This window comes from Lissotriton helveticus, chromosome 4_1 (assembly GCF_964261635.1).
Source record: "Lissotriton helveticus chromosome 4_1, aLisHel1.1, whole genome shotgun sequence".
Lineage (NCBI taxonomy): Eukaryota > Metazoa > Chordata > Amphibia > Caudata > Salamandridae > Lissotriton > Lissotriton helveticus.
Window position 1 is genome coordinate 1,600,108,259 of NC_136063.1, and position 27,048 is coordinate 1,600,135,306.

General features: G+C 49.8%; 1 protein-coding gene across 1 annotated transcript in view; it reads right to left on the bottom strand.

Annotated features, from left to right (window-relative positions):
- Nucleotides 1-3,544: 3,544 nt before the first annotated feature.
- The window catches only part of ANLN (anillin, actin binding protein), a 262,650-nt gene continuing 239,146 nt past the window's right edge, over nucleotides 3,545-27,048 (bottom strand). Inside the window, exons 22-24 of the mRNA XM_078688221.1 lie at nucleotides 8,262-8,369; nucleotides 6,043-6,215; nucleotides 3,545-5,149 (exon numbers count right to left, since the gene is read on the bottom strand). Coding sequence (XP_078544347.1) covers nucleotides 5,026-5,149; nucleotides 6,043-6,215; nucleotides 8,262-8,369 — 405 coding nt within the window. The 3' untranslated portion in view covers nucleotides 3,545-5,025. The remainder of the gene's footprint in view (nucleotides 5,150-6,042; nucleotides 6,216-8,261; nucleotides 8,370-27,048) is intronic.

The following is a 27,048-nucleotide window of genomic DNA, read 5'->3' on the forward strand; positions in this document are numbered from 1 at the left end:
GGAGCCGCCCCCGGCACTGAGAGGTGCTGCTGCGGAAAGTTTTTCAGATCCAGTCTGATGGCTGGGGATATTCTAAGTTAAGGAATCTGCGGCTACATGTCTCTATCGGATACACGCAACCAACTTTCGCATGTGTAAGCCAAACATACATGCAGAAATAGTTCTGCAAATTGGGCCATAATATTTTGAATCTGACATGGCCTTGCAAAATTAATCTAGTTTTAAAAGGTAACCCATTCATTGGTCTAAAGCTTAGTATATGGTCACAATTTATTGCAAATACGGGAAGTGAAGCACAGTGGGATTAAGTTATTTTCCCGTGAACCACACAATATTCTCAAGTGGAGGTGGTCAAATTGTGAATTTCATTGATCCTCAATAGGCAACCTAGGCATTGGATCACAAATGAAATAAGAGTGCACGTGCCAATAAAAATGTAAGGCACTTCATCAGAAAATAAATGAGTGCGCAATTGTACATTTGCATGTGCTGGGCCCTGCTAAAAGAATTTCATGATATCAGAATTGTTGCATATTCAGAGGCCCGCTAGGATCAAAAGGCTCCCTACATAGAGTCCATCAAACAAACTGAGAATATTGAAATATTTATCAGAAATAGAGCAATTGTATGTTTAGTGTAAATGGAAATGATGCATAACTAGATCCTTGCTAAAATCCAAATCATGACATTATATGAGTCCTGCCATCATCATGACAGATCAGAACTCTGGCAGACTAAGACATTGCCATAAACTGTCGCCTTAAATGGCATCAAAGTGGGCAAGTGGATTTTTACACAGGTCGAGTAGATTTCTGAAGCATTCTGTCCCTTGGACATATAGACATTTTATAAAATCCAACATCCCTGAATGCAAAACCACAAGCACCAGACTGCATTGCGAACTGGAAAAGTACCACTGGCTGACTATCTGACAAAATCACACTTAACAGGTCATACCTCAGCCAGCAGTAACTCGTCTCATCTCAAAAATAAAAAATATTTACTCTCACCCAGGAACACAGAGCTTCGCCACCCAGACTCAGCTGACCTCCAAATTCTGGGTTCATTCCATTGCACACTCCCAAGAGGTATGATCCTATAGTGTTTCAGATGAGACATCTCGGTTCATTCATGGATTTGGCTGGTCTGCATTCATGCAGGGAGAGTGAGGAAAACGAACCAAAAGACAAGCATTTGCAATGCAATAGGTCTCGCATTAGGAAAGTTTGAGCTATTGGTCTTGTAAATGACAATTTTTTTATTTATGTGTTGGTTTTGAAAATAGCTAAATAGCTTTGTCATTTACAATGCCTATAGTTATAACTTTCGCAAATGTGACACCTATAGCATTTGTAATGCAACATATGTTGTATTTACGTGACTTAGATGTATTGATATTACAAATAACTACCATTTTTTTCAGCATGCAATACACCATGGGAGTGGATACCCACACCCCCACTCCATGACACCACATGCGTCCAAACACAAGGCACATAAGGGTGTTACACTATAAAGCCCACCACAGACTCACAGGCGGAATGAAGGACTCCACTTGAGGGATCTGAGTGGATTTTACCTGCGGTAGTAGGCCTTCTCCTCACAGGTTTACCCTTAAAACAGACTGTGTTCTCAAACTATTGATCGAGCTGTCACCATCTGGTAATCTCCTCATAGCTGGGTTTGAGTGACAGCTGCCTCACTCTGTAATAGATAGGGGTACATTTTAAGTGCCCCCTGCTCAGCAAATCATAATGTTCTGCAGTGGACAGTCAAAGAAAACAGATGGAACATACAGTGGACTCACAGACTGAAGTACACCGACGGAAAAGCAAGCAGGGAAGTCAGTAAAAAAGTAAAAAGGGGCTAATGGCATGGTTGTTCGCACAAAACCCAATATCCTCTGCCTTTGCCCATTACAGTTCCCACATTTAAACTGCTTCCAAATGCACCCATTTCCCAGCAATATGATGTTATTGATATTATGCACCAAATGTGCTGTCCTGAAGGGGTCCCTGGACCAAATGCACCCTACATGAGCGTGGCAAATTAATAAATTAATTGATTAATTAAGGTTCAGTAGAAAGTATGGTGTTTATTCACGGTATAGATAAGAAAGACAATACACTGTTCATGTAGAATGACTGCCAACTCTAGTAAAATATCAAACCACTTCTAGTTACCCAGAGCAGTACCGCGCAGCTGCTCAAATCAGACACGAACTTCCAGGATAGGCAAACATGGACACATTCAGCTCTGCACGTGACTCTCTGTCTCTTGGTCTGAATAGCACGAGCTTTGAAGCAAAAAGTCGTAAGTTTCACATCATGGCGCCTTCTTACCTTTTCTCTGAGCTTTGCGTCCATCTGTATGGCCAACGACGAGGAGAAGACACAAAAAAGAAAAATATGTGAACAAGTCCCCGCCGGGCCGCCGGCGAATCCCATCGCGGCCCCAACCGGAAGTCCCGCCCCATCGCGGAGAGAGCGAGAGAGAGCCACGAAGTCTCCGGATTCAGTCCCGGTCCCGAGATGGGGGACCGGGTGAAGAGCGGCCAGGCGCATGGGGAAGGCGGGGCTCTCATGTGGTGAGAGAGCCCCGCAAAGCGCTATCGCCGCCCGAGAGGCAGAACCGCCGCCGAGCACCGCCAGAACAGGTGAGTGTGTTGAGGGAGAGGAGGGGTGAGTGGGGGTGGGGTGTACGCGTGTGTGTATGTTTGAGTGTGTCCGTGCGTCTGTCTGTCTGTGTGCGCGTGTGTCTGTTTAAGGGAGGGTGCGTGTGTGTATGTGTGCATGCGTGAGTGTAGTGTTTGCGCAAGGGAATGAGGCAGGAGAGGGGCACGGCGCTGTGCGCGCTCACGAGGTAAAAACTGAGCAGATCTGCGCTCGTGCACCCTCTCCTGTCCACATTCCCAAAAACGGGTAGCAATAGTTGTCGAAGCACTGCAATCAATGCTTACGCATTGAATGCAGGTCGTGCTTCGACCTAAAAAAACAGGTGGATGGGTTACTGTCAGTAAGTGGATTGCAAATGCCTGTGGAGGGAGTACTACATTTGCAAGAAAGGTGAGGAAAGATATTTCATCTTCCCTGGTAAAGGCTTTGTTCAGCTTGATACGAGTTGCTTACATGATGATATTAATTTGCCATTTACCGTACTGTGAGCCATTAAGGTCAAAGCTAAAAGGAGACCAAAGTACTGAGATCCAGAAGCAGGGTGGTCAGAAAGCTTGACAGGGAGCGAGTGGCACTGCATATGCATTTAATTTCCAAATGGTGGGGCACATGCTATGCTAATGTTGCTCAATGTGCACGGTTTCCTATGTGCATGAAGGGACGGAGTATGCCCTGCAAGAGAAGACGCGAAGTTATTTGAAGATGGAAAAAAAAATCAGAAAGTAAAGAAAAAAAGTCGACGTTAGATTTCTTTAAGAAAGGATACATTAGAGTCAGAATCCTTGGCAGCATCACAAGTCATTCCAAACTAAACTAAGAAAACAATTTTCAATCTTGGAGAGCTCTACAAAGAATATTCAAGGACTACATTTATGAATATTTAAGTTTTTTTTTTTAATTCTTGAAGGATACTGCATGGAACACACTTTGATAACCATAAAATACATGAAAAAGACAAAAACAAAACGTGAAAAGATGAAGGATGACAGGATCCAACATGACACGAAGTGATTAACTACTGTGCGTTAGTGTTCCAAGGCAGAACATAAAAAATACACAAAATCGGGTTCCCAAAACTGTGCAAGTAAGATAACACCTCCCTAAAAATAATTCGAAATAGTGAATTAGAATACTTAAAAAGCAATAGTTTCCTGGGGTGTGAGGATATGGCAGGTTTGTCTTTTTCAAAGCAGTTTACCATTACTGTAGACATTACATACAAAATTACACTCTGGTATATACAAACATTTCTAAGGCCAGTAAAGCAATGGCTGGCACAAATTCATAGCAGCTTTGTAAAATGAAATCAGATCATATTAAAAAATACTGAAATACAAAGAGTTCCTCTACTTGAGCGCTACGGACCTTTACATATTTCTGGAATTGAAAAAAACAGCAGTATAACAGCAGTTTAGATAACATGAAAGGGGGTTCAGGTCTAAAAGGTTCACCACTTTTGGCCGTTTAAGCGCATTTGAAAAAAGAATAAAAATACGTAATTAAAATGTGCAACACATTGCATACAATAATATAACTGTAAACCATAAAACGTGGGCGCCACGTTGTCTGTCCACTATATCTTATATACACACACAATAGTTAGTATCTTTTAAAGAAATATTATGGAAAACTATCTAATATGTTGTGTGCTTTGTTCTCTTACAAGCAAAAGCCTCTCGAAATAAGCCACGTGTTAGGAAGCATTCACCTACGGTAGAATTTTGCAGTTTAGATATGAAACAGGTTTTTAATTGACGAATGTTAAAATACCCGATTAATTGCTAAGATTATCACCCGAAACTCAAGCTCGCAGGAAATATAGCCTTTGGTGTTATGAAAGAAAAACGCGTCAATAATATATCAGGCGATCTTTGGAAAACATGTGAATGTGCATGGCTGTGTTTACTCTTAGGCAATATAACCCAACAATGTGCCTCTGAGAATTGCTTAGAAATGTCCGTTTTTTAGACTCTAGCTCACTGTTGTGGGACGAGAACAAACAGGTCGGCTCCTTTATATTTTAAATCATTTTGCACTGAAAAGGAGACTAAAATAACTTCTTTTCAGACAGACGAGCCTATTCGAACTTCCATACTTTGGAATTGTTAGACGAGTAAACCTAATTGTTATTTCAGAGGCTTTGTAATTCCTCCGTACAAGTCTCCTGAAGCCTTAACATTACTTCCCAGAGCTGAAGAATGAAAATGTGCCGATTACTCCGATGGCTTATTTCACTAGTAGTTTTTTGTAATGGATACGTTTCCGGGTATTTTGAAATAAACAATCGAGTTTCTCCATACAGCAAAATATATTATTCTCCGTACAGCAAAATGTATTCTCTCAAAGTCCTCTAAGGCTTTCCGATAGGTTTATAACAGGAATCGGGTTGCCACATTCGAAGGTCTACGAGAACCTGGTTCAATTTCTGCATCCATAAGTTGCGCTCATCCTTTGTGTCTGCAGATAGCCAATTTCTGAAAAACAAATGCAAGCATAACAGCTTTAGAAGTTTATCAGGCCTTTCATTTTAAAGCGAGGAATATTTAAATGAAACAAATCGGTAAAAGGGGATGCTGAATGGAAGCTTTGTTGTTTCACTGTATTTCGTTTGTATTCTTTTTTTTATAAAGCACAAATAAATGTTTTAGTGCAAATTCTAGTTAACCCCTTCGACGCTGATGACGAGCTGGGCTCGTCATGGCGTAGCCTCCTCGCACGCTCATGACGAGCCCAGCTCGTCACGTAACATGCGATTTTAAAAATCTCAGCGTACGAGCGGAATTCCGCCTGCACGCATGCGGTTAAAGTCTGCACATTTATCGAGTTACTAATACCATTGTTCGGGAAAACGACATTGGCATCAAAGTAGACAAAAAGAGGTGAATTGCTTTAAAAAAGATAGATTGTATACATATTCGTCTAACTAGTAATATTAGGAACACATCAAAGTGACTTTATAACTACAATGCAGGTTGCACCAGGCTGCCTATGTGCAGCCTAGCCGACAAAAGGTTGTTTTCAATGGCAATAATAATCCACATTTGTAAAGCACGAACAATCACCCGTAAGGGTCTCTAGGCGCTAGGGGCAGTCAGGAAGATTAAGCAAGCTATTGCCCAGAGTCACATGGTGCTGGGCTAATCTGCCTCCGCGCTGGGGATCGTACCCCGATCTCCAGATTCCAGCATTGGTCGCCCTGGCCGCGGCGCCACACCTCTCCTCAGCCCAATATGGGGCTTTAACACCGCGGTAGCAACACTTAAAATGGCTGACCGCAGCATCCTCATTCTCACACCCTACCCAGTTTTCAGTCGATACTCGTACAGAGAAAATAGTAGGGGATGATGCACAGCAGTCATGCACTTACTTGGTGACGCATAGAGTGTCTCTGCACTGAGTGACTAGTGTTTCTCGGTCATCTTCCCTTTGAGGTCGGGCTGTAATTAACTCAAATGTGTTGGGTCGAGCGCAGAATTCTCGGTTGGCAGGTTCAATTTTCCGGTTAGTACAATTGGCTAAATTAAAACGGCCAATAGGGTTCTGAAAAGCAAATAAAGATATTTATCAATTTGTAATGACAGTGTAGATCTGAAATTGAACTTAACGTATTTTTCGATGGGTAACCAATTAGTACCATGTTGATTTTACAGAAGGATTGCCCAAGGCCAAAGAGTAGCAGAATGCAGAACACATCGATTGTCTCAGGACAGGACTGGTGACATCGTAATGGGAGTTAGTAAGGGATAACAGCAGGTTTGCTGCTTTACATTCGTTATATATTCACAAACTCTGCGTCGGAAAATCGAGCAGTCGAGTAGGGAATTTTACATGTATTTGAAATTTTAATAAAATAGGAGGCATAGATTGCAACAAGAATGTCTTCTGGAAGCAGATTAGATAACATTTGTCTGCTTTGCTTGTTCAACAAGCATTTGCAATGCAATAGGTCTCGCATTCACGGGAGTTTGAGCTATTGCCATTGTAAATGACAATGCCTTTTATTTATGTTTTGGGTTTTAAAACAAATAAAAGGCATTGTCATTTACAATACTAATAGCTTAAACTCTTGCAAATGCGAGACCTATTGAATTGCAATACAGGGCCTTCTCGACTGCATGTTAGATTGTAAATATCAGAGGAAGAGAGCGGTCTGCGACACCTTCGAAGTATTGATAAATAATGTAGTGAAGATGTGTAAGTAATGTAAATTACACAGACACAAAGTGTGAAGTGAGAGTTACATATGATCCGAGCAATAAACACAAACAAATCGCCCCAACACCGTTCGCACTGTGATTACATTGTCGCTTCTTAGGAGGAAGAGCGGGAGGAGGGGCTATTTCCTGCTCGCTCCGTGATTTGAGTGTGCAGTGTGGCATTGCATAATGTCATTGCTCTCTTAGGCCTAATAAACACTCCAGCTGTAGAAGGGCATTGGCTTCATCTCCTGGTGCAGGGCGGGCTGTGCTCTATGGCATGCAGGGAGGGATGTCTCGGCTACAGCTTTGGCCTCGTACAGTGCCCCTGCTATTACTAGTGAGCGAGATGCACGGAGGTGGTGGTGAGGGTCTTGGTGGTGGTGGTACTGCTGATGTTGATACTACAGGTGGTACTGGTATTGCTGGTGGTACTGGTAGTGGTGGTACTGGTGGTGATAGTGGTAGAGGTGGCGATGGTGGTACTGCTAGTGGTACTGGTTGCAGTACTGGTGGTGGTGGGGGTACTGGTAGTGGTTGTACAGGTAGTAATGGTGAAACAAATGCTTTTTGCATTAGTGACTAGAAAAGCTCCCTTTCGCCCCATGGCTAATTAATTAAATAAACAAGCGCGGACGCTAAAGTGAAAGCGCCTGCACAGCAAATTAATTACATAAACAAGCGGGCCCCTAAAGTGAAAGAGGACAGCGCTGCAAACAACAAAAAAATAATGCTTTCCGACTTATGAAGGAGACCGTGAAACGCCACAAGTAAAAGATCCAGTCCTGATGGGCGGTCCCAAAACGAGACAGGGAGGTAACTAGGAGGGACTAAGAAGCCTCATATTGAATCGGAAGCTATTGTTTACCAAAGAAAATGCCACCAGCCAATGAAAAGTATGGGCGGAGAGAAGGCGAGGCTTCCATAGCACTTCCACTTCTAATCCTACTACAGCATGTCTCGCGCAGCGCATGCGCTGCAACACTAGGCTCGACCTAAAAATGACCTTTTCTAGAATCTGACCCTAGATAACATGCAGTTAACCTAAGCATTGCAATCCCAGTTGCCGCGCTACGTTCCCTGAGTAAACCACAGTTCTTGCTTCTGAAGTCTGCCCTTTAAAAAGGTCTCCCATTCAGATGCTAGCATAAATTCTACCCTACACTGCGCTGTTTGCTATTGTAAGGGCAATGATCTTCATTTACAAACAAAACTCCACAAAGTTGACTGGATTACCTAAAGTGTTTAGTTTATCAAACCCTAAAGGTTCATGGCCTTCTAGCATCGAACATGAGTAGGTAAATACCTACTATCCATCCTCACAATTAAATTCATGATTGATCATACAGATAAACTTGTGACAACCATAATTCGCAATAATTTTTCTAACCTTTCGTTTCTCATCATCCGGGTATGTCCAATATGAAATGCAGTACCCAGAAAGGACGCACCAGCGTCTATGCCAGGCCCCAAATCCGCTCACATCTTCAAACATTGTCTGCCAATAGAAAACATTTAATTTTGTTAGTAACCTTTCATTCAATTAATTATAAAGCATGTTGTACCACAAATTAAATTTTCAGAGAATCTTACAGCAACAGACTATAATTAATGAGGGGTCACCCCAATTTGTTACCATACAACATGAAAGCCTGTTTAACAGAAACAAACGCCTAACAAAATGGAGTAGCAGAATAAAGTGGTCTATACCTCTGCTGGATCCTGAGAAGCGTGTGTAGTACACACTTGCCCTAATCAATGGCAAGCGAAAATTTGTACTCAGCTAACAATCTTCAAGGCTCTGAAAAGTTGTGGCACTCTGGCTGACAAGTCAAAAGGCCAATCGGGTATGTGCAGGACCAATATTCTGAATACAGTAATTGAGCCTCAAGAAGCACAAGTGGAAGTTGTTCCATAGTGAAAGCTTTCCCTTGTTTAATTAAGATGGAGTAGTTTCTGTCCTGTAACTCCAGTTCTGTAGTAGGGGTATCTCTGTTATAGTCATAATCTAGTGAATAGTCCCGCCCATGTGCGTGGACCCCGGAGCAATCAAAAATAATCTCTTACAGTGTCAAAAAATGCAGAAAATGCATAGACACTTAAGAGAGAATTTAAAGACAGATAATGCAGCCAAAAAGGCTACACTGTCCAGTACTTCAACTAGAAATTCCACCATAAAATCCACAAAACAGCAAAGCCTGTACAGATTTCCCTTGCTTAACAGCAAAATCCCTCAGGAATGATAGAGAGAAGAACCTGGACAGACAAGCCCCATAGGCTGCCATTATGTGGCTTAATTAGGATACTGTGCCTTTAAGGAACCTTCCAGAACCTTCTCTCAGTATCCCAGAATGCATAGCAGGTCCAACTTAGCCTCAGTTCTTTTTGAAGGCGCAGAAAACGCCAGACCTGTAGCATTATGACCATGAACAACACTCCACCGGGGAGGCGGGAGGGCGCTTATGACTATAACAGAGATACCCCTACTACAGAACTGGAGTTACAGGACAGAAACTACTCCTTCTGTAGTAGGGGATCTCTGTGTATAGTCATAATCTAGTGAATAGAATGGCAAGCCCATCCCCACACCAAGCTGCGGTGGAGAATAAAATAACGCCACTACTGTGCGAACAGATTCCGCAGCGAAGCCTGCCCAACCTGAGCGTCTGCCCTGGCATCAGTGTCCAGGCAGTAATGCTTAGCAAAGGTATGGACCGACTTCCAAGTGGCCGCCTTGCAGATCTCTGCAATGGGAACATTACGGAGCATAGCTGTCGTAGCAGCCTTGCCCCTGGTGGAATGAGCCTTAGGTTTGCCCCCTAAGGTCTTATTAGCTTTGCAGTAACACAACTGAATACAGGACACAATCCACCTAGAGATGGACTGTTTAGAGGTAGCAAGACCCGTCCTGACTGAGCCATAATTGATGAACAATTGGTCTGACCTACGAATATCTTTAGTCTTATCAAGATAAAACTTCAGCACCCTCCGCACATCCAGGGAATGTAAAGACCTTTCCGCCGGAGATGAAGGATTCTGAAAGAACGTAGGCAAAGTGATAGTCTGATTGATATGAAAATCAGAAACAACCTTGGGAAGAAACTTAGGGTGAGTACGCATAACAACTTTAGCATTATGAAATACAGTATAAGGCTCTTGGCAACACAATGCCTGAATCTCACTCACCCTGCGGGCCGATGTAATGGCCACGAGGAACGCCGCCTTCCAGGACAGGTGCTGCAACGAAGCCTTATGAATGGGTTCAAAAGGCTCCTTCATCAATCTGGACAGCACCACATTCAAGTCCCATGAAGGCGAAGGAAGCCTGACAGGAGGGAACACTTTCTTCAAGCCTTCCAAAAAATCTTTGATCACAGGGATCTGGAAAAAGGAAGTCTGTGAAGGTCCTTTCCTGTAGGCAGTCAAAGCAGCCAGATGAACCTTAATGGAATGGACATTAAGGCCCGACTGCGCCAGATGAAGCAGATATGGAAGGATGACATCTTCCTTGCATGACGTAGGGTCATAGTTCTTAGACTTGCACCAGATGCAAAACCTCTTCCACTTGTAAGCATAGGAAGTCCTAGTGGAAGGTCGCTTAGCCTCCTTCAGTATGCCCATACAATCCTCTGGGAGATTCAGATGGCCATATTGCACTATTTCAGGAGCCATGCCGCCAAACTCAAAGACGAGAGGTTGGGGTGCACCATCCGCCCCCCAAACTTCGTGAGAAGGTCCGGCCTGCACGGCAGCTTCATGTGAGGAAGGAGAGATCGGTGAAGCAGGTCCGTGAACCACCACTGTCTGGGCCATTCCGGGGCAATCAGAATCATTCTCGCCCTGGACTGAGACAGCTTGATGAGAACCGCCGGAATCAGGGGAATTGGTGGAAAAGCGTACAGAAAGCTGTTCGACCAGTTGATCCATAACGCGTTCCCCAGCGTCCCCGGCTGGTAGTACCTGGAGGCGAAGCCTCGGCATTTGCTGTTTTCGGCGGTGGCAAACAGATCTACGTCTGGAGTTCCCCACCTTGCGAAGACTTCTCCTAGTACTTCGTCGTTTATGACCCATTCGTGGTTTTCCTGCACGATTCTGCTCAGTTCGTCTGCCTGAACATTCTGCACACCTGGCAGATGGGTGGCCGTTATCGACAGTCCTCGAGCCAGAAGCCAGTGCCAGATCGCCTGCGCCTCCTGCGACAGAGTGCGCGATCTCGAGCCCCCCTGCTTGTTGAGGTAATACATCGTTGTCGTGTTGTCCGTCTGAACAAGCAGAGAGTTGGTCTGAAAGGACGGATGAAAGGCCTTCAGTGCCAGGTGAACAGCTCTCAGTTCCAGGAAATTGATGTGGTACGTGGACTCCGTCGGGGACCACGTCCCTTGAATTTGCAGGTCTCCGGAATGCGCCCCCCAACCTTGGAGAGACGCATCCGTCACGATGGTCTGTGTGGGAATGTCCTTGTGGAAGGGAACGCCTCTGAGGAGATTCTCCTTCGAGCACCACCACTTTAGAGACTGAAGAGCATGTAGAGACAGTCGTATCCTGTCGTCCCAAGAACCTCTCCTCTGGTCCCACTGATCCTCCAAGCACTCCTGCAGAGGTCTCATCTGTAGCCGTGCGTGAGGAGTGAGAAAGATGCAAGAGGCCATCGACCCCAGTAGAGAAGACACCGTCCTCACAGTCGTAGACGGAGTTTTCATGAGAGCCTGAGCCTTCCGAACGAGTGATAAACGTCGCTCTTCCGAAGGAGACACGCTTGCTGACAGCGTATTGATGGAGGCCCCCAAGTACTGGATGCACTGTACCGGAATCGGGACCGACTTGGACATGTTGATGTGCAACCCCAGCTTGTTCAAGAGAACGCACGTCTTCTGGAAGTGTGCTTGAGCTTCCGAGAAGGAGGAGGCTTTGATCAACCAATCGTCCAGGTACGGGTAGACAAACACCTTGTTCTTCCTCAGGTGTGCCGCTACCACTGCCATACATTTTGAGAATGTCCTGGGTGCAGACTTCAGTCCGAAGGGTAGCACCGTGTATTGATAGTGATTGGTGCCGACTTGAAAGCGCAGAAATTTCCTGTGTTTGCATGCAATGGGCACGTGGAAGTATGCGTCCTGTAGATCTATGGCACACATCCAGTCTCCTCGGTGCAGCTGAGGGTAGATCTGATGCAACGACAGCATGCGAAACTTTTCTCTGCGAATCCACTTGTTTGCCTGCCGCAAATCCAGAATGGGCCTGAACTCGTTTCTGTCCTTCTTGCGGACAAGAAAGAACCGAGAGTACAGACCTCTTCCTCTTTGAGACAGAGGTACGTCTTCGATCGCCCTTTTCCTTAGCAGAACGTCCGCCTCCGTCTGAAGCTCGCGCAGTTGATACTGCGAGCTGACGGGAGGAATCGATGGAGGAGGGCTGGTGAAACGTAGACTGTATCCATTGCAAACAATATTCAGCACCCACTTGTCCTGAGTAATTTTTCTCCACTCTGCCAGAAAAAATTGAACGCTTCCCCCCACCGGAGCGGGTAACGGACGAGGGGGAAGGAGTAGTTTCTGTCCTGTAACTCCAGTTCTGTAGTAGGGGTATCTCTGTTATAGTCATAATCTAGGGAATAGTCCCGCCCATGTGCGCGGACCCCGGAGCAATCAAAAATAATCTCTTAAGCTGTCAAAACATGCAGACCTGCATAGACACTTAAGAGAGAATTTAAAGACAGATAATGCAGCCTATATCCACAGGCTACACTGTCCAATACTTCAACTGGAAATTCCACCAAAAACCACAACAGCACAGCCCGTCCAGGGTTTTCCACAGAGAAAAACCTTGCTTTTAACAGCAAAACCCTCTGGAATGATAGAGAGGAAGGAGTGGACAGACAAGCCCCATAGGCTGCCATTATGTGGCTCAAAACAGGATACTGTGCCTTTAAGAGAACCTTCCAGAAGCCTCACAGTATCCCAGAATGCAGTGCAGGTCCCTTTCACCTTCAGTTCTTTTTGAAGGCGCAACACGCCAGACCTGTAGCATTCCTTACATGAATATCTCTCTCCACCGGGGAGGAGGGCGGGCGCTTATGACTATAACAGAGATACCCCTACTACAGAACTGGAGTTACAGGACAGAAACTACTCCTTCTGTAGTAGGGGATCTCTGTGTATAGTCATAATCTAGTGAATAGAATGGCAAGCCCATCCCCACACCAAAGCGGCGGTGGAGAAACGAGAAATAACACCACTATTGTGCGAACAAATTTCGCAGCGAAGCCTGCCCAACCTGAGCATCTGCCCTGGTATCAGTGTCCAGACAGTAATGCTTAGCCAAGGTATGGACCGTCTTCCAAGTGGCGGCCTTACAGATTTCTGCAATCGGAACATTAAGCAGCAAAGCAGTCGTGGCAGCTTAGTCCCTGGTGGAATGAGCCTTAGGTTTACCTCCTAAGGTCGTATTAGTCTGTAGGTAACACAATAGTGTACAGGACACAATCCACCTAGAGATGGACTGTTTTGAGGTAGCAAGACCGGTCCAGACTGATCCATAATTGACAAACAATAGATCTGAACCACGAATATCTCTGGTTTTAGCCAGATAAAATTCCAACACCCTCCTAACATCCAGGGAATGTAGGGACCTTCCCGCTGGAGATGCCGGATTCTGAACGAACGTAGGCAAAGCTATTGTCCGGTTGACATGAAAACCAGAAATAACCTTAGGAAGACATTAAGGGTGAGTATGCGTAACAACCTCAGCAGTATGAAATACAGTATAAGGTCCTTGGCAACACAACGCCTGAATATCACTCCCCCTGCGGGCCGATGTGATGGCCACGAGGAACGCCGCCTTCCAGGACAGATGGTGCAACAAAGCCCTATGAATAGGTTCAAAAGGCTCCTACATCAATCTGGACAGCACCACATTCAATTCCCATGAAGGCGAAGGAAGCCAGACAGGAGGGAATGCTTTCTTCCAGCCTTCCAAAAAAATCTTTGATCACAGGGATCTGGAAGAAGGAAGTCTGAAGGGCATTTCCTGTAGGCAGTCAGCGCAGCAAAATGAACCGTAATGGATTAGACATAAGGCCCGACTGCGCCAGGCGTAGAAGATACAGAAGGAAGACATCTTCCTTACACGTCGACAGGTCATGGTCCTTGGACTTGCACCAGAAGCAAAAACTTCTTCCACTAGTAAGCAGAAGAAGTCCTAGTGGAAGGATGCTTAGCCTCCTTCAGTATATCCATACAAACTTCTGGTAGATTCAAATGGCCATATCACACTATCTCAAGAGCCATGCAGCCAAACTCAAAGACGAGAGGTTGGGGTGCAACGTCTGCCCCCTGACCTTTGCGAGAAGGTCCGGCCTGCAAGGCCTCCGTAGGAGAGGACGGAGAGACCGGTGAAGCAGGTCCGTGAACCACCACTGTCTGGGCCATTCCGGGGCAATCAGGATCATCCGCGCCCTGGACTGGGACAGCTTGATGAACACCGCCGGAATCAAGGGAAAGGGTGGAAAGGCGCACAGAAAGCTGTTCGACCAGTTAATCCAGAACGCATTCCGCAGCTCCCCCACAGGCAGTACCTGGGGGCGAAGTCTCGGCATTCGCCGAAGATTTCTCCTAGTACTTCGTCGTTTATGACCCATTCGTGGCTTTCCTGAATCAGTCTGCTCAGCACGTCTGCCTGAACATTCTGCACACCTGGCAGATGGGTAGCCGTTAGAGTCAGACGCCAGATCGCCCGCGCCTCCTGCGACAGAGTGCGCGATCTCGAACCCCCCTGCTTGTTGAGGTAATACATTGTGGTCAAATTGTCCGTTGTACAAGCAGAGAGTTGGTCTGGAGGGACAGAAGAAACGCCTTCAATGCCAAGGGAACAGCTCTGAGTTCCCAGAAAATGATGTGATACGTGGACTCCCTCGGGGACCACGTTCCTTGGATCTGCAAGTCTCCGGAAAGCGCCCCCCCAGCCGTGGAGAGACGCACCCGTCACGACAGTCTGTGCGGAAATGTCCTTGTGAAAGGGAACCCCTCTTAGGAGATTCTCAGCTGAACACCACCACTTCAGAGACTGAAGAGCACGCAGAGACAGTCGTATCTTGTCGCCCAAGGATCCTTTCCTCTAATCCCACTGATCCTCCAAGCACTCCTGCAAAGGTCTCATGAGCAGCCGTGCGTGTGGCGTGAGGAATATACAAGAGGCCACAGACCCCAGTAGAGAAGACACCGTCTCCACTGCCGCAGATGGGGCGGTCACAAGAGCCTGAGCCTTCCCAAGGGGAGATAATCGACTCTCCTCCGAAGAAGACACGCTTGCTGACAGCGTATTGACGGAGGCTCCCAAGTACTGTATGCACTGGACCGGAATGGGGACAGACTTGGACATGTTGATGTGCAACCCCAGCTCGCTCCAGAGAACGCACGTCCTCTTGAAGTGCGCCTGAGCTTCCGAGAAGGAGGAGGCCCTGACTAACCAATCGTCCAGGCACGGTTAGAGAAGCCACCTCGTTTTTCCACAGGCGTGCAGCTACCACTGCCATGCACTTCGAGAATAGTCTGGGCGCAGACCTCAGCCCGACTGGCAGTACTGAGTACTGATAATGATGGGCGCCGACTTGGAATCGCAGGAACTTCCTGTGTGCAATGAGCACATGGGAGTATGCATCCCGTAGATCTACGGCACCAAGCCAATCTCCCTGTTGCAGCTGAGTATAAACCTGATGCAACGACAGCATGCGAAACTCCTCTACTGCGAATCCACTTGTTTGCTTGTCGCAAATCCAGAATGGGCCTGAACTCGTACCTGTCCTTCTCGTGAACCAGAAGAACCGGGAGTACAGACCTCTCCCCCTTTGGGACAGAGGTACGCCCTCTACCGCCCTTGTCCTAAACAGGACAACGGCCTCTGCTTAGAGCTCGCACCGCTGAAACCGCGAGCCGACCGGAGGAAGTGCTGGAGGAGGGCCGATGAACCGAAGACTGACTCAGACCCAGCCGGCCTTTGTTCGCCGAGGAGCCACAAGCTCTCCCGCATATGCGCACAACATACTTGTAAAGCATTAAATGGCGGCCCGGGACCACCGGCAAAACCTGGGAGGAAAACGCCGCTAGAAAGGGCAGAAGGCCTCAGGCCGTTCTCCGCGCCCCAAACCTACAGCCGTCCAAAAGTCTCCGATTCAGACTTCATGCGGGCCACTCACTACTCTGATGGCAACCCAAGGGCTGCCCAAAGAACGGGAGAGTAGAAGCACACTGCTGAGCCGCAGGCTGCAGAGACGTCAGGCGAAGAAAAGTATGGCAACGTAGGACAAACCCACAATACCTGGGGGTCGGCAGGAGAGAAAAACTTCGCTCCGACACCGATGCCTAGAACCGAAACTATCAGGCCATTAGACCACCTCTTGTAAGGCTTCCCTCCTGTCTCTCGGCAGAGGAACCACAAATCGGTTAAGAAACCCCCCCCCACAGAGGGATCTCACAACAACGGTCCAACAACAGCGGGCCACAGCGCGAGGTCCACATGCCGCCACCCCTGCGACCAAGTCAGGAGCACGGTCGGAGCCAGAACCTCCTGCCAAGCGGTAGTGGACGAAAGGTAAGTCCCGCCAACCAGTAAAGAGTCGGAGAGGGACTCCCCGTACTCATGGCAGACGCATCCCTGGCATCAAGGCACGGAGGTTCGCAGACTGAGGGGCAAAAGGCCCCTGGGGTGGTGGACGGAAGAGGGAACCGAGAGGATTCTGAAACATCCCCGGTGGTCTCACCAGTAGTGGATGAGCAGGAGGCGACCTAGCAGACGTGCAGGCATGCAAGCACTCAAAACTAAGCAAAAGGACAAACGTCCACCGCGTACACGTGGTGAGTAACCACCAACTCCCCATCAGAAGGGTTCCTCGACGCTGATCAACTGCTCTGCGTCGTGAGTGGAAGGTGCCGGGAACACAAAGTCCCCTCTACGACGGGAGGCTCACCAAGGAGCGAGGCCTGGAACCAGACCCAGGCGTCAAGAGCCGGCAGTACTCTGCGGCTGTAACCCATGACGCCGACCTCACTACGACGTCACCATCACTAAGATAGTGACTGTCTCTACGACAACCAACACTCAGACGTCAAAATGTCACTAGGTGTCAAACACGGAGACGCCGAGCCATCCCTAACGGTGACGGCCGGACCCAACGGAAGAGGGCAGAGCCCAAGAGACCAATGCCCCAAAAGGAGCATCACTGCTCCATGACGTCGAGCCTCACCGCTCCATGACGTCTAGCCTCACTGTCCCATGACATCGAGCATCCCTGCCCCATGACGTCGAGCATCCCTGCTCCATGACGTCGAGCATCACCGCTCCATGACGTCGAGCATCACCGCTCCATGACGTCGAGCAACACTGCTCCATGACGTCGAGGCGCCCCATGACGTCGGGGAACCCCATGACGTCAAGATACTCCATGACAGAGACACCCCATGACGTCGACCTCGAGACACCCCATGACGTCGACCTCGAGACACTCCATGACGTCGACGTCAAGACACTCCATGACGTCGACGTCAAGACACTCCATGACGTCGACGTCAAGACACTCCATGACGTCGACGTCAAGACACTCCATGACGTCGACGTCAAGACACTCCATGACGTCGACGTCAAGACACTCCATGACGTCGAGACACTCCATGACGTCGACGTCAAGACACTCCATGACGTCGACGTCAAGACACTCCATGACGTCGACGTCGAGACACTCCATGACATCGACGTCGAGACACTCCATGACGTCGACGTCGAGACACTCCATGACGTCGACGTCGAGGCACTCCATGACGTCGAGGCACTCCACGACGTCGAGGCACCTCATGACGTCGAGGCACCTCATGACGTCGAGGCACCTCATGACGTCGAGGCACCTCATGACGTCGGCGTCGAAGCACTCCATGACGTCGGCGTCGAGGCACTCCATGACGTCGACGTCGAGGCACTCCATGACGTCGACGTCGAAGCACTCCATGACGTCGACGTCGAAGCACTCCATGACGTCGACGTCGAAGCACTCCATGACGTCGACGTCGAGGCACTCCATGACGTCGAGGCACTCCATGACGTCGACGTCGAGGCACTCCATGACGTCGACGTCGAGGCACTCCATGACGTCGACGTCGAGGCACTCCATGACGTCGACGTCGAGGCACTCCATGACGTCGACGTCGAGGCACTCCAGGACGTCGACGTCGAGGCACTCCATGACGTCGACGTCGAGGCACTACATGACGTCCAGGCACTCCACGACGGCCCCAACGCCGACTGGAACCGCGTCATAGCTCAGACGTGCCCTTACTGGGGATAACCCCAGTGATTACAGCATGGGACTCGGTAGAGGACCTACCCTCACCTCACCCAGAGGCTGAAGATGCCTTCAAACTCCTCTGTTTGAAACCTGGAAGCCGAAGCCCCCTAGAAAAGAAGGTACAGAGAAGACAGGTGTCCAAAGACACAGGCAAGCACAGAGTACAAACCCTGTGAGCTTCAGCTTCGGCCTTCAGCTCAGCTGCAGACAAAGCACATGTCAGACTACAAATAGTCTAAAGACAAGAAGACTGCAGAAATTCTGCCAAAAAACCACAGCAGAATGCAGATAAAGGCCAAAGACGTCGAGTGAAGCTACAAAAATCCAAAAATATCACAAAAATAGCATAGAAAAAGCTCAGAAAAGAAGAGCTAATGCTCCAGGGTCCTGCTAGCAGGAGCCGGAAAAAAGAACTGAAGGTGAAAGGGACCTGCACTGCATTCTGGGATACTGTGAGGCTTCTGGAAGGTTCTCTTAAAGGCACAGTATCCTGTTTTGAGCCACATAATGGCAGCCTATGGGGCTTGTCTGTCCACTCCTTCCTCTCTATCATTCCAGAGGGTTTTGCTGTTAAAAGCAAGGTTTTTCTCTGTGGAAAACCCTGGACGGGCTGTGCTGTTGTGGTTTTTGGTGGAATTTCCAGTTGAAGTATTGGACAGTGTAGCCTGTGGATATAGGCTGCATTATCTGTCTTTAAATTCTCTCTTAAGTGTCTATGCAGGTCTGCATGTTTTGACAGCTTAAGAGATTATTTTTGATTGCTCCGGGGTCCGCGCACATGGGCGGGACTATTCCCTAGATTATGACTATACACAGAGATCCCCTACTACAGAAGTAACAGCTCAGGGACGGGACCCGGCCGGGCCCTTGGTCGCGGTAGAGGACTGTTGACGACCTCTACCACCCTGTCGCTTCTGGAAGGGCCGCCTGTACTGCTGCTGCTGCTGCTGCTGTTGATGTTGTCCAGCAGACTGCCCCCTTCCACGACCCTGCGACCCAAACCGACGTTGGTACTGTCGGAAGGGTTTCCTTTCCTTGGGCTTCTCCAAGCCCACTGCCGTCAGGGTCTCCGCCTCGGCCTTCATCCTGGCCATCTCATCATCCGCGTGTTTCCCGAAGAGGGTATCTCCGGAAAACGGGAGATTCGCCACGCGTTGCTGTGCTTCCGGTTTCAATGACGTCAACCTGAGCCAAGCGTGGCGTCTCTGGTGAATCCCGTGGCAATATCCGTGCGCGGACAGCAATGATATGTCCGCTGCGGCGCCGATGGCCTGATTAGAGACCAGCATCCCCTCCTGGACGATCTCCACAAAGTCCTCCTTGCGGTCTCGAGGGACAAGGTCTGCGAACTGCTCCATCGAGTCCCACAGGGACCGGTCGTAACGTCCCAGCAAAGCCGAGTCACTGGCGGCCTTCATTGACGAGGCGGATGTCCCACACGCCTTACGACCAGCAGAATCGATCCAGCGGCTCTCCTTGTCCGGAGCTGGGTCTGAGTCCGGAGCCCTGTACTTTTTTAGGATCCTGGAAGGTACAGACTTCACCGTTGCTGGCGTCAGGAATAGCTGTTCGGCGGGCTCAAGGAGCCCCGGCACCAGAGGTAAAAGGGGGCGAGACAAGTGCCTTTTGTGTAATGTCTCAAAGATCACCGAGGTAGAAGCCGTAGGTGCTTCAACCTCGATGCCCAACTTCGCCGCTCCACGCAGGAGAACCTCCTGAAATGTGCTTATATCGTCTATCGGAGACACCCTAGTCTCCGGCGAATCGGACAGCGTGGGCGAGTAGGAACGGGTCCCAGAGGGAGAACGTGACCTGGACCGACGTCTCTTGTGGTGACGCCTGGATCGTGAGGAAGATCCATGGCCACTCCTTGATCTGTCCCGTCTCCCCGAGCGAGACCTCGACCTCTTGGGCCTCGGACGCTCCTTCGGCCTCACAGGGTCAGGAGTCCTAGGCTTCTTAGGAGTCTTCTTCGGAGGCGTCGGAAACTTAGGCATCGACACTGCCCTCGGCGGGACCGGGGGTGGAGGAGCAACCGGACGCGGGGTCTGCGGAGCCGGCTTCGGAGGTGGGGTCGGGGCCTTCGGAGGCGGACCCTTCGGCACAGCAGGCCGCGAAGGAGGTGTAGAAGGCTTCATCGGAGTATCCACCCCGGAATGCGCCGTTCCCGGCGAGCCACCATCTCTTCCGGAGCGTGGGGAGCCCCCCACAGTCCTGGGCCTGTCCTTAGGACCTCCAGACGTTGAAGACCGGTGCCCAGACGACGACCGATGTCCCCTCGACGTCGAACGGTCCTTCGGCGTCGACCGAATCACACTCCTCGATGTCGAACCGTGTCTCCGTCTCGACGTCGACCCCGATCAGATCGACGAGCCACGAAACCTCGACGACGGGCGATGGTGCCTCGACGGCGACCTCGACCTCTTCGCCGGCCTCGACGTCGACTTCTTGGATCGCTTCGACGTCGACCCTTTGGACCTTCTCGACGTCGACCTCTCTGACCTTCGACGTCGATCTCCTTGACCGTCTCGACGTCGGCCTTTTGGAATGCTTCGACGTCGACCTCTTCGGCGCCGGAGACGCCTTCCGTCTCGACGGCGACCTCGACGACGAGGATCCCCTCGACGGCGAACGGCGGTGTCGCCTCGACGGCGAGCGCCGACGCCGGGCCCTCCGATGTCGACCACTCGACACCGACAGCGACGACGAGGATATCGACACCGGCTTCGACGGCGGCCGGAACACGTTCCTCGACGTCGACGGGCGATGTTTTCTCGACCCAGAGCCCTGGGGAGACCTGGAACTGGCCGTTGACCGCCCCCTCGACGTCGTGGTCAGCGCAACTGACCCAGGCGGAGATCTTGGGCGAGGGCTGGTCTTCCTGCCCCTGGGGAGCCCCCCAGAGGCCTCAGCATGGGTAGAAGGAGCCCCTCCTGACCCACCTCGTGCCTTCAACTTTCTCTCCTCAAGTCCCTGAAGCCTGATCTTCTTCCTCTCCTTCAGGGTCCTTCCAGAGAAGCTTCTGCAGATCACACACTCCTCAGGAATGTGGGAAGAGGGAAGGCAGAGAATACAGACCTCATGGGAGTCTGACTTGGCCTTCTTCCTTGAGCACTCAGGGCATTTGTCGAATAATGCAGGCATTATGGACAAAAAAGAGTGCAGAAACACAGAAAGAAAGTCACCAAAGTACTTTAAAAGTACCAAAAATCGAAATTAGTGTAAAACACTAACAAAAACCCTTGAAAAGGGAGAGCTCAATGCTCCAGGGTCCTGCTTGCAGGAGCCGGAAAAAAGAACTGAGGCTAAGTTGGACCTGCTATGCATTCTGGGATACTGAGAGAAGGTTCTGGAAGGTTCCTTAAAGGCACAGTATCCTAATTAAGCCACATAATGGCAGCCTATGGGGCTTGTCTGTCCAGGTTCTTCTCTCTATCATTCCTGAGGGATTTTGCTGTTAAGCAAGGGAAATCTGTACAGGCTTTGCTGTTTTGTGGATTTTATGGTGGAATTTCTAGTTGAAGTACTGGACAGTGTAGCCTTTTTGGCTGCATTATCTGTCTTTAAATTCTCTCTTAAGTGTCTATGCATTTTCTGCATTTTTTGACACTGTAAGAGATTATTTTTGATTGCTCCGGGGTCCACGCACATGGGCGGGACTATTCACTAGATTATGACTATACACAGAGATCCCCTACTACAGAACTATACTTCCAACTGTACCAAGCTTTTTTTCTTTCTTTTCTTTAACCTCATCAATGCTACAGCAATTCATCCTCTGTGCTGCAGATCCTTGAATTCCATTGTTCATGACGAGCTCAGCTCGTCATGAGCACACAAGCAGTGTACTGCATGACGAGCTGAGCTCGTCATGAGCATGGAAGGGGTTAACATTTGATGACTAACTTTACACAAGTCTTTGTACTGTGGAAAAACTTTTTTCCAGCTTAGTCCCTTGTCTAAGGAGCCCCTTGAGCTTACATTTTCCTCTTCCCTTTGCTATTTAATGAAGAAACTCCAAACCTTCTTACCGTCTAATTTATCTCTGGAATTATTAGTACTCTATATGTAGAAGTTACTTACCTTCGGTGACGATATATCTGTAAGAAACAGTAGTTAGTGTTAGATTCCTTACCTTGGAATATCCCCAGGCGTCAGGATGGATCCAGAAAGTTTTCGTCAGCAGTACCCTTGTGCTTCGGTAGGCGTCGTCTGCGGCTCCACGTCAGTTATCGGCGTCGTGATCGCCGGCATAACGTCAGAGTACTTAGACGCTGCCCTCGCGCGCTGAAGTCAGTTCTGTACATAGCTTTCTGCGCCAGGAACTCAGAGCCATGATAGAAACCGACACTGGTGCCATGAAACTAGGGCCCTCAAAGGGAGATACCTTAACCCTAGATATCAGTTCGTAGAACGGGGAGGATGGGTGGGGCGGTAAGGAATCTAACACAAACTACTGTTTCTTACAGATCTATCGTTACCGAAGGTAAGTAACTTGTGCAGCTGAAAGAAACAGGTTAGTGTTAGATGCCTTACCTTAGAATAGATACCCCAGCAATACCAACCCCGGTGGTGGGTCTGCGAACCAAGATCACACCAGAAAGTCCTGGAGAACGGAACGGCCGAAAAAGCCATCTCTCCGGACTTGGCTGTCCAGGCAGTAGTGCCTAGCAAACGTGTGCAGCAAGGCCCATGTAGCTGCCTGACAGATGTCCTGCAAGGGGACTCCCTGACCTAGGGCAGTAGTAGCCGCCGTGGCCCGAGTGGAATGGGCACGCAGCCCCACGGGAGGCTCCTTTTTCGCCAAAGAATAACAGACCTTGATGCACAACACGACCCACCAAGAGATGGTCCGCTTGTGCACTGCCCGTCCCTTCTTAGCGCCCACGTAACCAACAAAGAGCTGGTCGTCCACCCAGAGTTGGCGTGTGAGGTCTAGATAGAAGGAGAGCGCACGTTTTGGGTCCAGACGGTGGAGCCTTTCATCCTCTTTCGAGGGATGCAGAGGCGGAAAGAAGGTAGGCAAGGTGATGGACTGCCCGATATGAAAGGCTGTAATCACCTTTGGCAGGAAAAAAGGACGAGCCCTCAGAACAACTTTGTCCGGATGGACAGAGAGGAAAGGAGGTTTAGAAGATAGAGCCTGGAGCTCACTCACTCTCCTGGCAGAGGTGATGGCAACCAGGAATGCAGTCTTAAGCGTCAGAAGACGAAGATGACAGTTATGAAGTGGCCCAAAGGGAGCACACATCAGATAAGTCAGTAGAAGGTTAAAGTCCCACTGAGGCATCACAAAGGGAACAGGAGGAAACATGTGCGTGATGCCTTTCAAGAATCTATTTACAACAGAGGACTTGAAAGAGAAGGCTGATCAGGAAGCCTTAAGAAGGCTGAAATGGCCAAGAGGTAGCCTTTGACAGTGCCCAGAGCAGAGCCCTGCTGGGCAAGAGAAAGGAGGAAGAGGAGAACCTCTGAAAGGGGGCAGAATGGAGATCCAGAGTCTTTGCTGTGCACCATGCCACAAGTTTGTTGCACCTGGAGGCGTATACCGATTTTGTGGAGGGACGCCTGGCTGCCAGAATCACATCACAGACTTCAGGAGGCAAGTCAAATGGCCTCAACTGCCGCCGCTCAATCTCCATGCATGTAGGTGGAGACTGGACAGGTTCGGTGGAGGACCATTCCCTGCTGCTGCGACAGAAGGTCCTCCTGAAGATGCACACGAATTGGGGGATCGACTGACATACTGAGTAGCTCGGGATTCCAGTATCTCCGTGCCCAGTCCGGAGCCACAAGGATGACTTGGGCCCGGTCTCGCCTGATCTTCAGCACTCTGGGCAGAAGTGGTATAGGCGGAAAGGCGTACAACAGACCACAGCTCCACTCGCAACGAAAAACGTCTCAGAGCGAGTGCCGCCTTGGAAATCCCAACGTGCAGAACTGATGACATTGCGCGTGCTCTTCGGAGGCGAATAGATCTAACCAAAGCTCTCCCCACTGCTGAAAGAGACCTGGCGCCACGTCAGAGTTCAGACGCCATTCGTGATCCATCATGCACCGGCGGCTGAGTTAGTCCACCCTGGCATTCAGGGAACCTGCCAGGTGTTGAAGCACCAGGGTGACGCCCTGGTGTTCCAGCCATGTCCAGAGGCGCGGAGCCTCCTGATAAAGGGTCCCCGACCCCACCCGCCCTGTTTGTTGCAGTACCACATGGCAGTGGTGTTGTCCGTGAACACTTGCACTACACTTCCCCGGACAGAGGGAAGAAATGCCTTCAGTGCAAGTCGGATCGCCCGCAGCTCTAGAAGGTTGATATGGAGCCGGGACTCCGCAGGAGACCAGAGGCCTCTGATCTCCGCCTCTCCCATGTGGCCCCACCCATCCCAGGAGGGACGCGTCCGTCACTACTACGTGCTCCGTCACTACTACGTGCTCCGGTTGGGGTAGGGAGATGGATCTGCCGCTGACTCAATCGCGGTTCGTGAGCCACGACTGCAACATGACTCACAGTGCCATCCAAGATCAGGACGTGGTCAGACAGGTTGCCCTGATGCTAGAGCACTAAAACTTCAGGTCCCACTGCAGAGCCCGCATAAGCCACCAGGCGTGATGCATCAGTAAGATGCAGGAGGCCATCAGACCCAGGAGCCGCAGCGTCAACCTGACCGAGACCCGGGATAAAGGCTGAAATATTGGAATCAGAGCCTGAATATCCCGAACCCGCTGCTCGGGGTGATATACCCGAACTGCGCCTTTTCCAGAACCGCTCCGATGAAGAGGAGCTTCTGAGAGGGGCACAGGTGTGACTTTGGCACGTTGATGGAGAACCCCAGCAGGTGCAGGAGGTCGGCCGTAGTCTGATGGTGGGAGACGACTGTCTGGGGAGAGCCCACCTTCAACAACCAGTCGTCGAGATAGGGGAAGACTGGAACCCCTGATATGCACAGATGATCTGTTAACGCCCCACACTCCCCAAGGACAGTCACAAATGTCTCCACCTCCTATACTAGCCGCCCCTCTAACATGACCCCTTTTACCCCCACTCATACCCCCCCATCCCTCTCCCCCCTGACATAACAACCCCCACCCACAACACGCCACCATCTGAACACACCACCGCTCGGAGTCTATCCCCCCCCTCCCATCCCCCCACGGTAGACCCCTCTCCCTCCCCAGCTCCCTCCCCACTCTCACCCACGACACTCTCACACCTGACATAACAACTCTCACCCACAACACGCCACCACCGGATCACACCACCATTCGGAGTTTATCCACCCCCCCCTCCGATCCCCCCCACAGCGGACACCTCTCCCTCCCCACTCCCACTCACGACACTCTCACCCTCCCAACAAAACATACAGAACATACCGCCTCCCCTACCTTAGCATCCCCCTCTCTCCCACCTCCTATTCTCAGCCCTCACTACCCTCCTGTCTCCCCCACTGTCTTCAGCCTTCACTCACTCTTCTACTCACCAGCACCGTCTCTCACTGACGGCGCTACCTATGCCTCCCACCCACCGCCTACGTCACCCACACCCCTCGCCCACAAACACGCCCACACTTTGAATGCCATCCCACTCATTAGCACCGCGGAACCTTCCAACAACGCTAGTATATCCCCCCCCTCGATACCCTGCCTGCTTTCCAGCTCACTACTCAACCAGTCACCAATGGCTCTCACCACCAACCCCATCCCCAATCCACCTCCTGACCTGACTTTATCCACCCTCCAACAAGTCAAAGAGGATATTCTACAAATCAAAAAAGATGTCCACGCAATCAAAGACCTTCTCTCCTCACAGCCCAGTCTACCTCCCACCATCCCTCTACCCTACAAACGACGCACCCTCCCTACATACCCTCGCCTCCAACGACACCCGCGCTGGCCGACTATCCCCGTTCGCAATAACTCCCAGCGCCCCCGTCGTGTCCTCAACCCACTGTCGGACCGCGACCTATGCTCTCTCCTACGCTCTTATGGCCCAGGTCCGGTAAAACACATATCCAACACACACATCCCCATACCCACAATTCTTACAAACCCTCTGAGGCTCCCAACACTCAACAACAGAGGTTCCGTCCCTAACAACCTCAGAAAAGTTCCACTCACTCTAGAAAGCTCGACCACCCTTCTCTCTCCCAAACTCAAATAACATCCTACTCAATTGCAGATCGGCCCAGAGACACTCCTCCGACATCGCTGATCTCGTCTCAGCTATGGATCTGGACCTAACCATTCTAACGGAAATGTGGCTTACTGAAGCCTCTACCCCGATTATGGACATACTAGTCCCCCCCAATTATCACATCATTAGGCTGGACAGGTCCCCTGGCAAGACGGGCGGGGGCATTGCATGCATTTTTAGGAGCAACCTCTCCGTTACTAAAGTCAACTCCCCCTCCCTTTCCTCCTGTGAACTCCTCTGCCTCGACATCACCAGCGAGGGCAAACAAGTTTGTGCTTTACATCTCATCTATCACCCGCCTGGTGACAATCTCATATTCACCCAACAACTCATGGACATGATCACTTCCAATGCCGGTCGGCAGATCACCCAAGTCTACCTGGGCGACTTCAATCTCCACTGGAACGATCAGAAAGACACAGTGGTGAATAGTCTCAAAACTTTCCTTAATGCGCTTGACCTCACCCAAATATGCGATAGACCAACACACGACAAAGGCTCGATACTCGATCTCATCATCGCCAAAGAGAACTCTACACAACTGGAGGCGATCCAACCCTGCGACTGGTCAGATCACCACATTATCACCTTCTTTATCAATGAAAAAGTTAAACCTAACCCGGCTCAACCAATCAAATCCAAAACATGGAAAAGGGA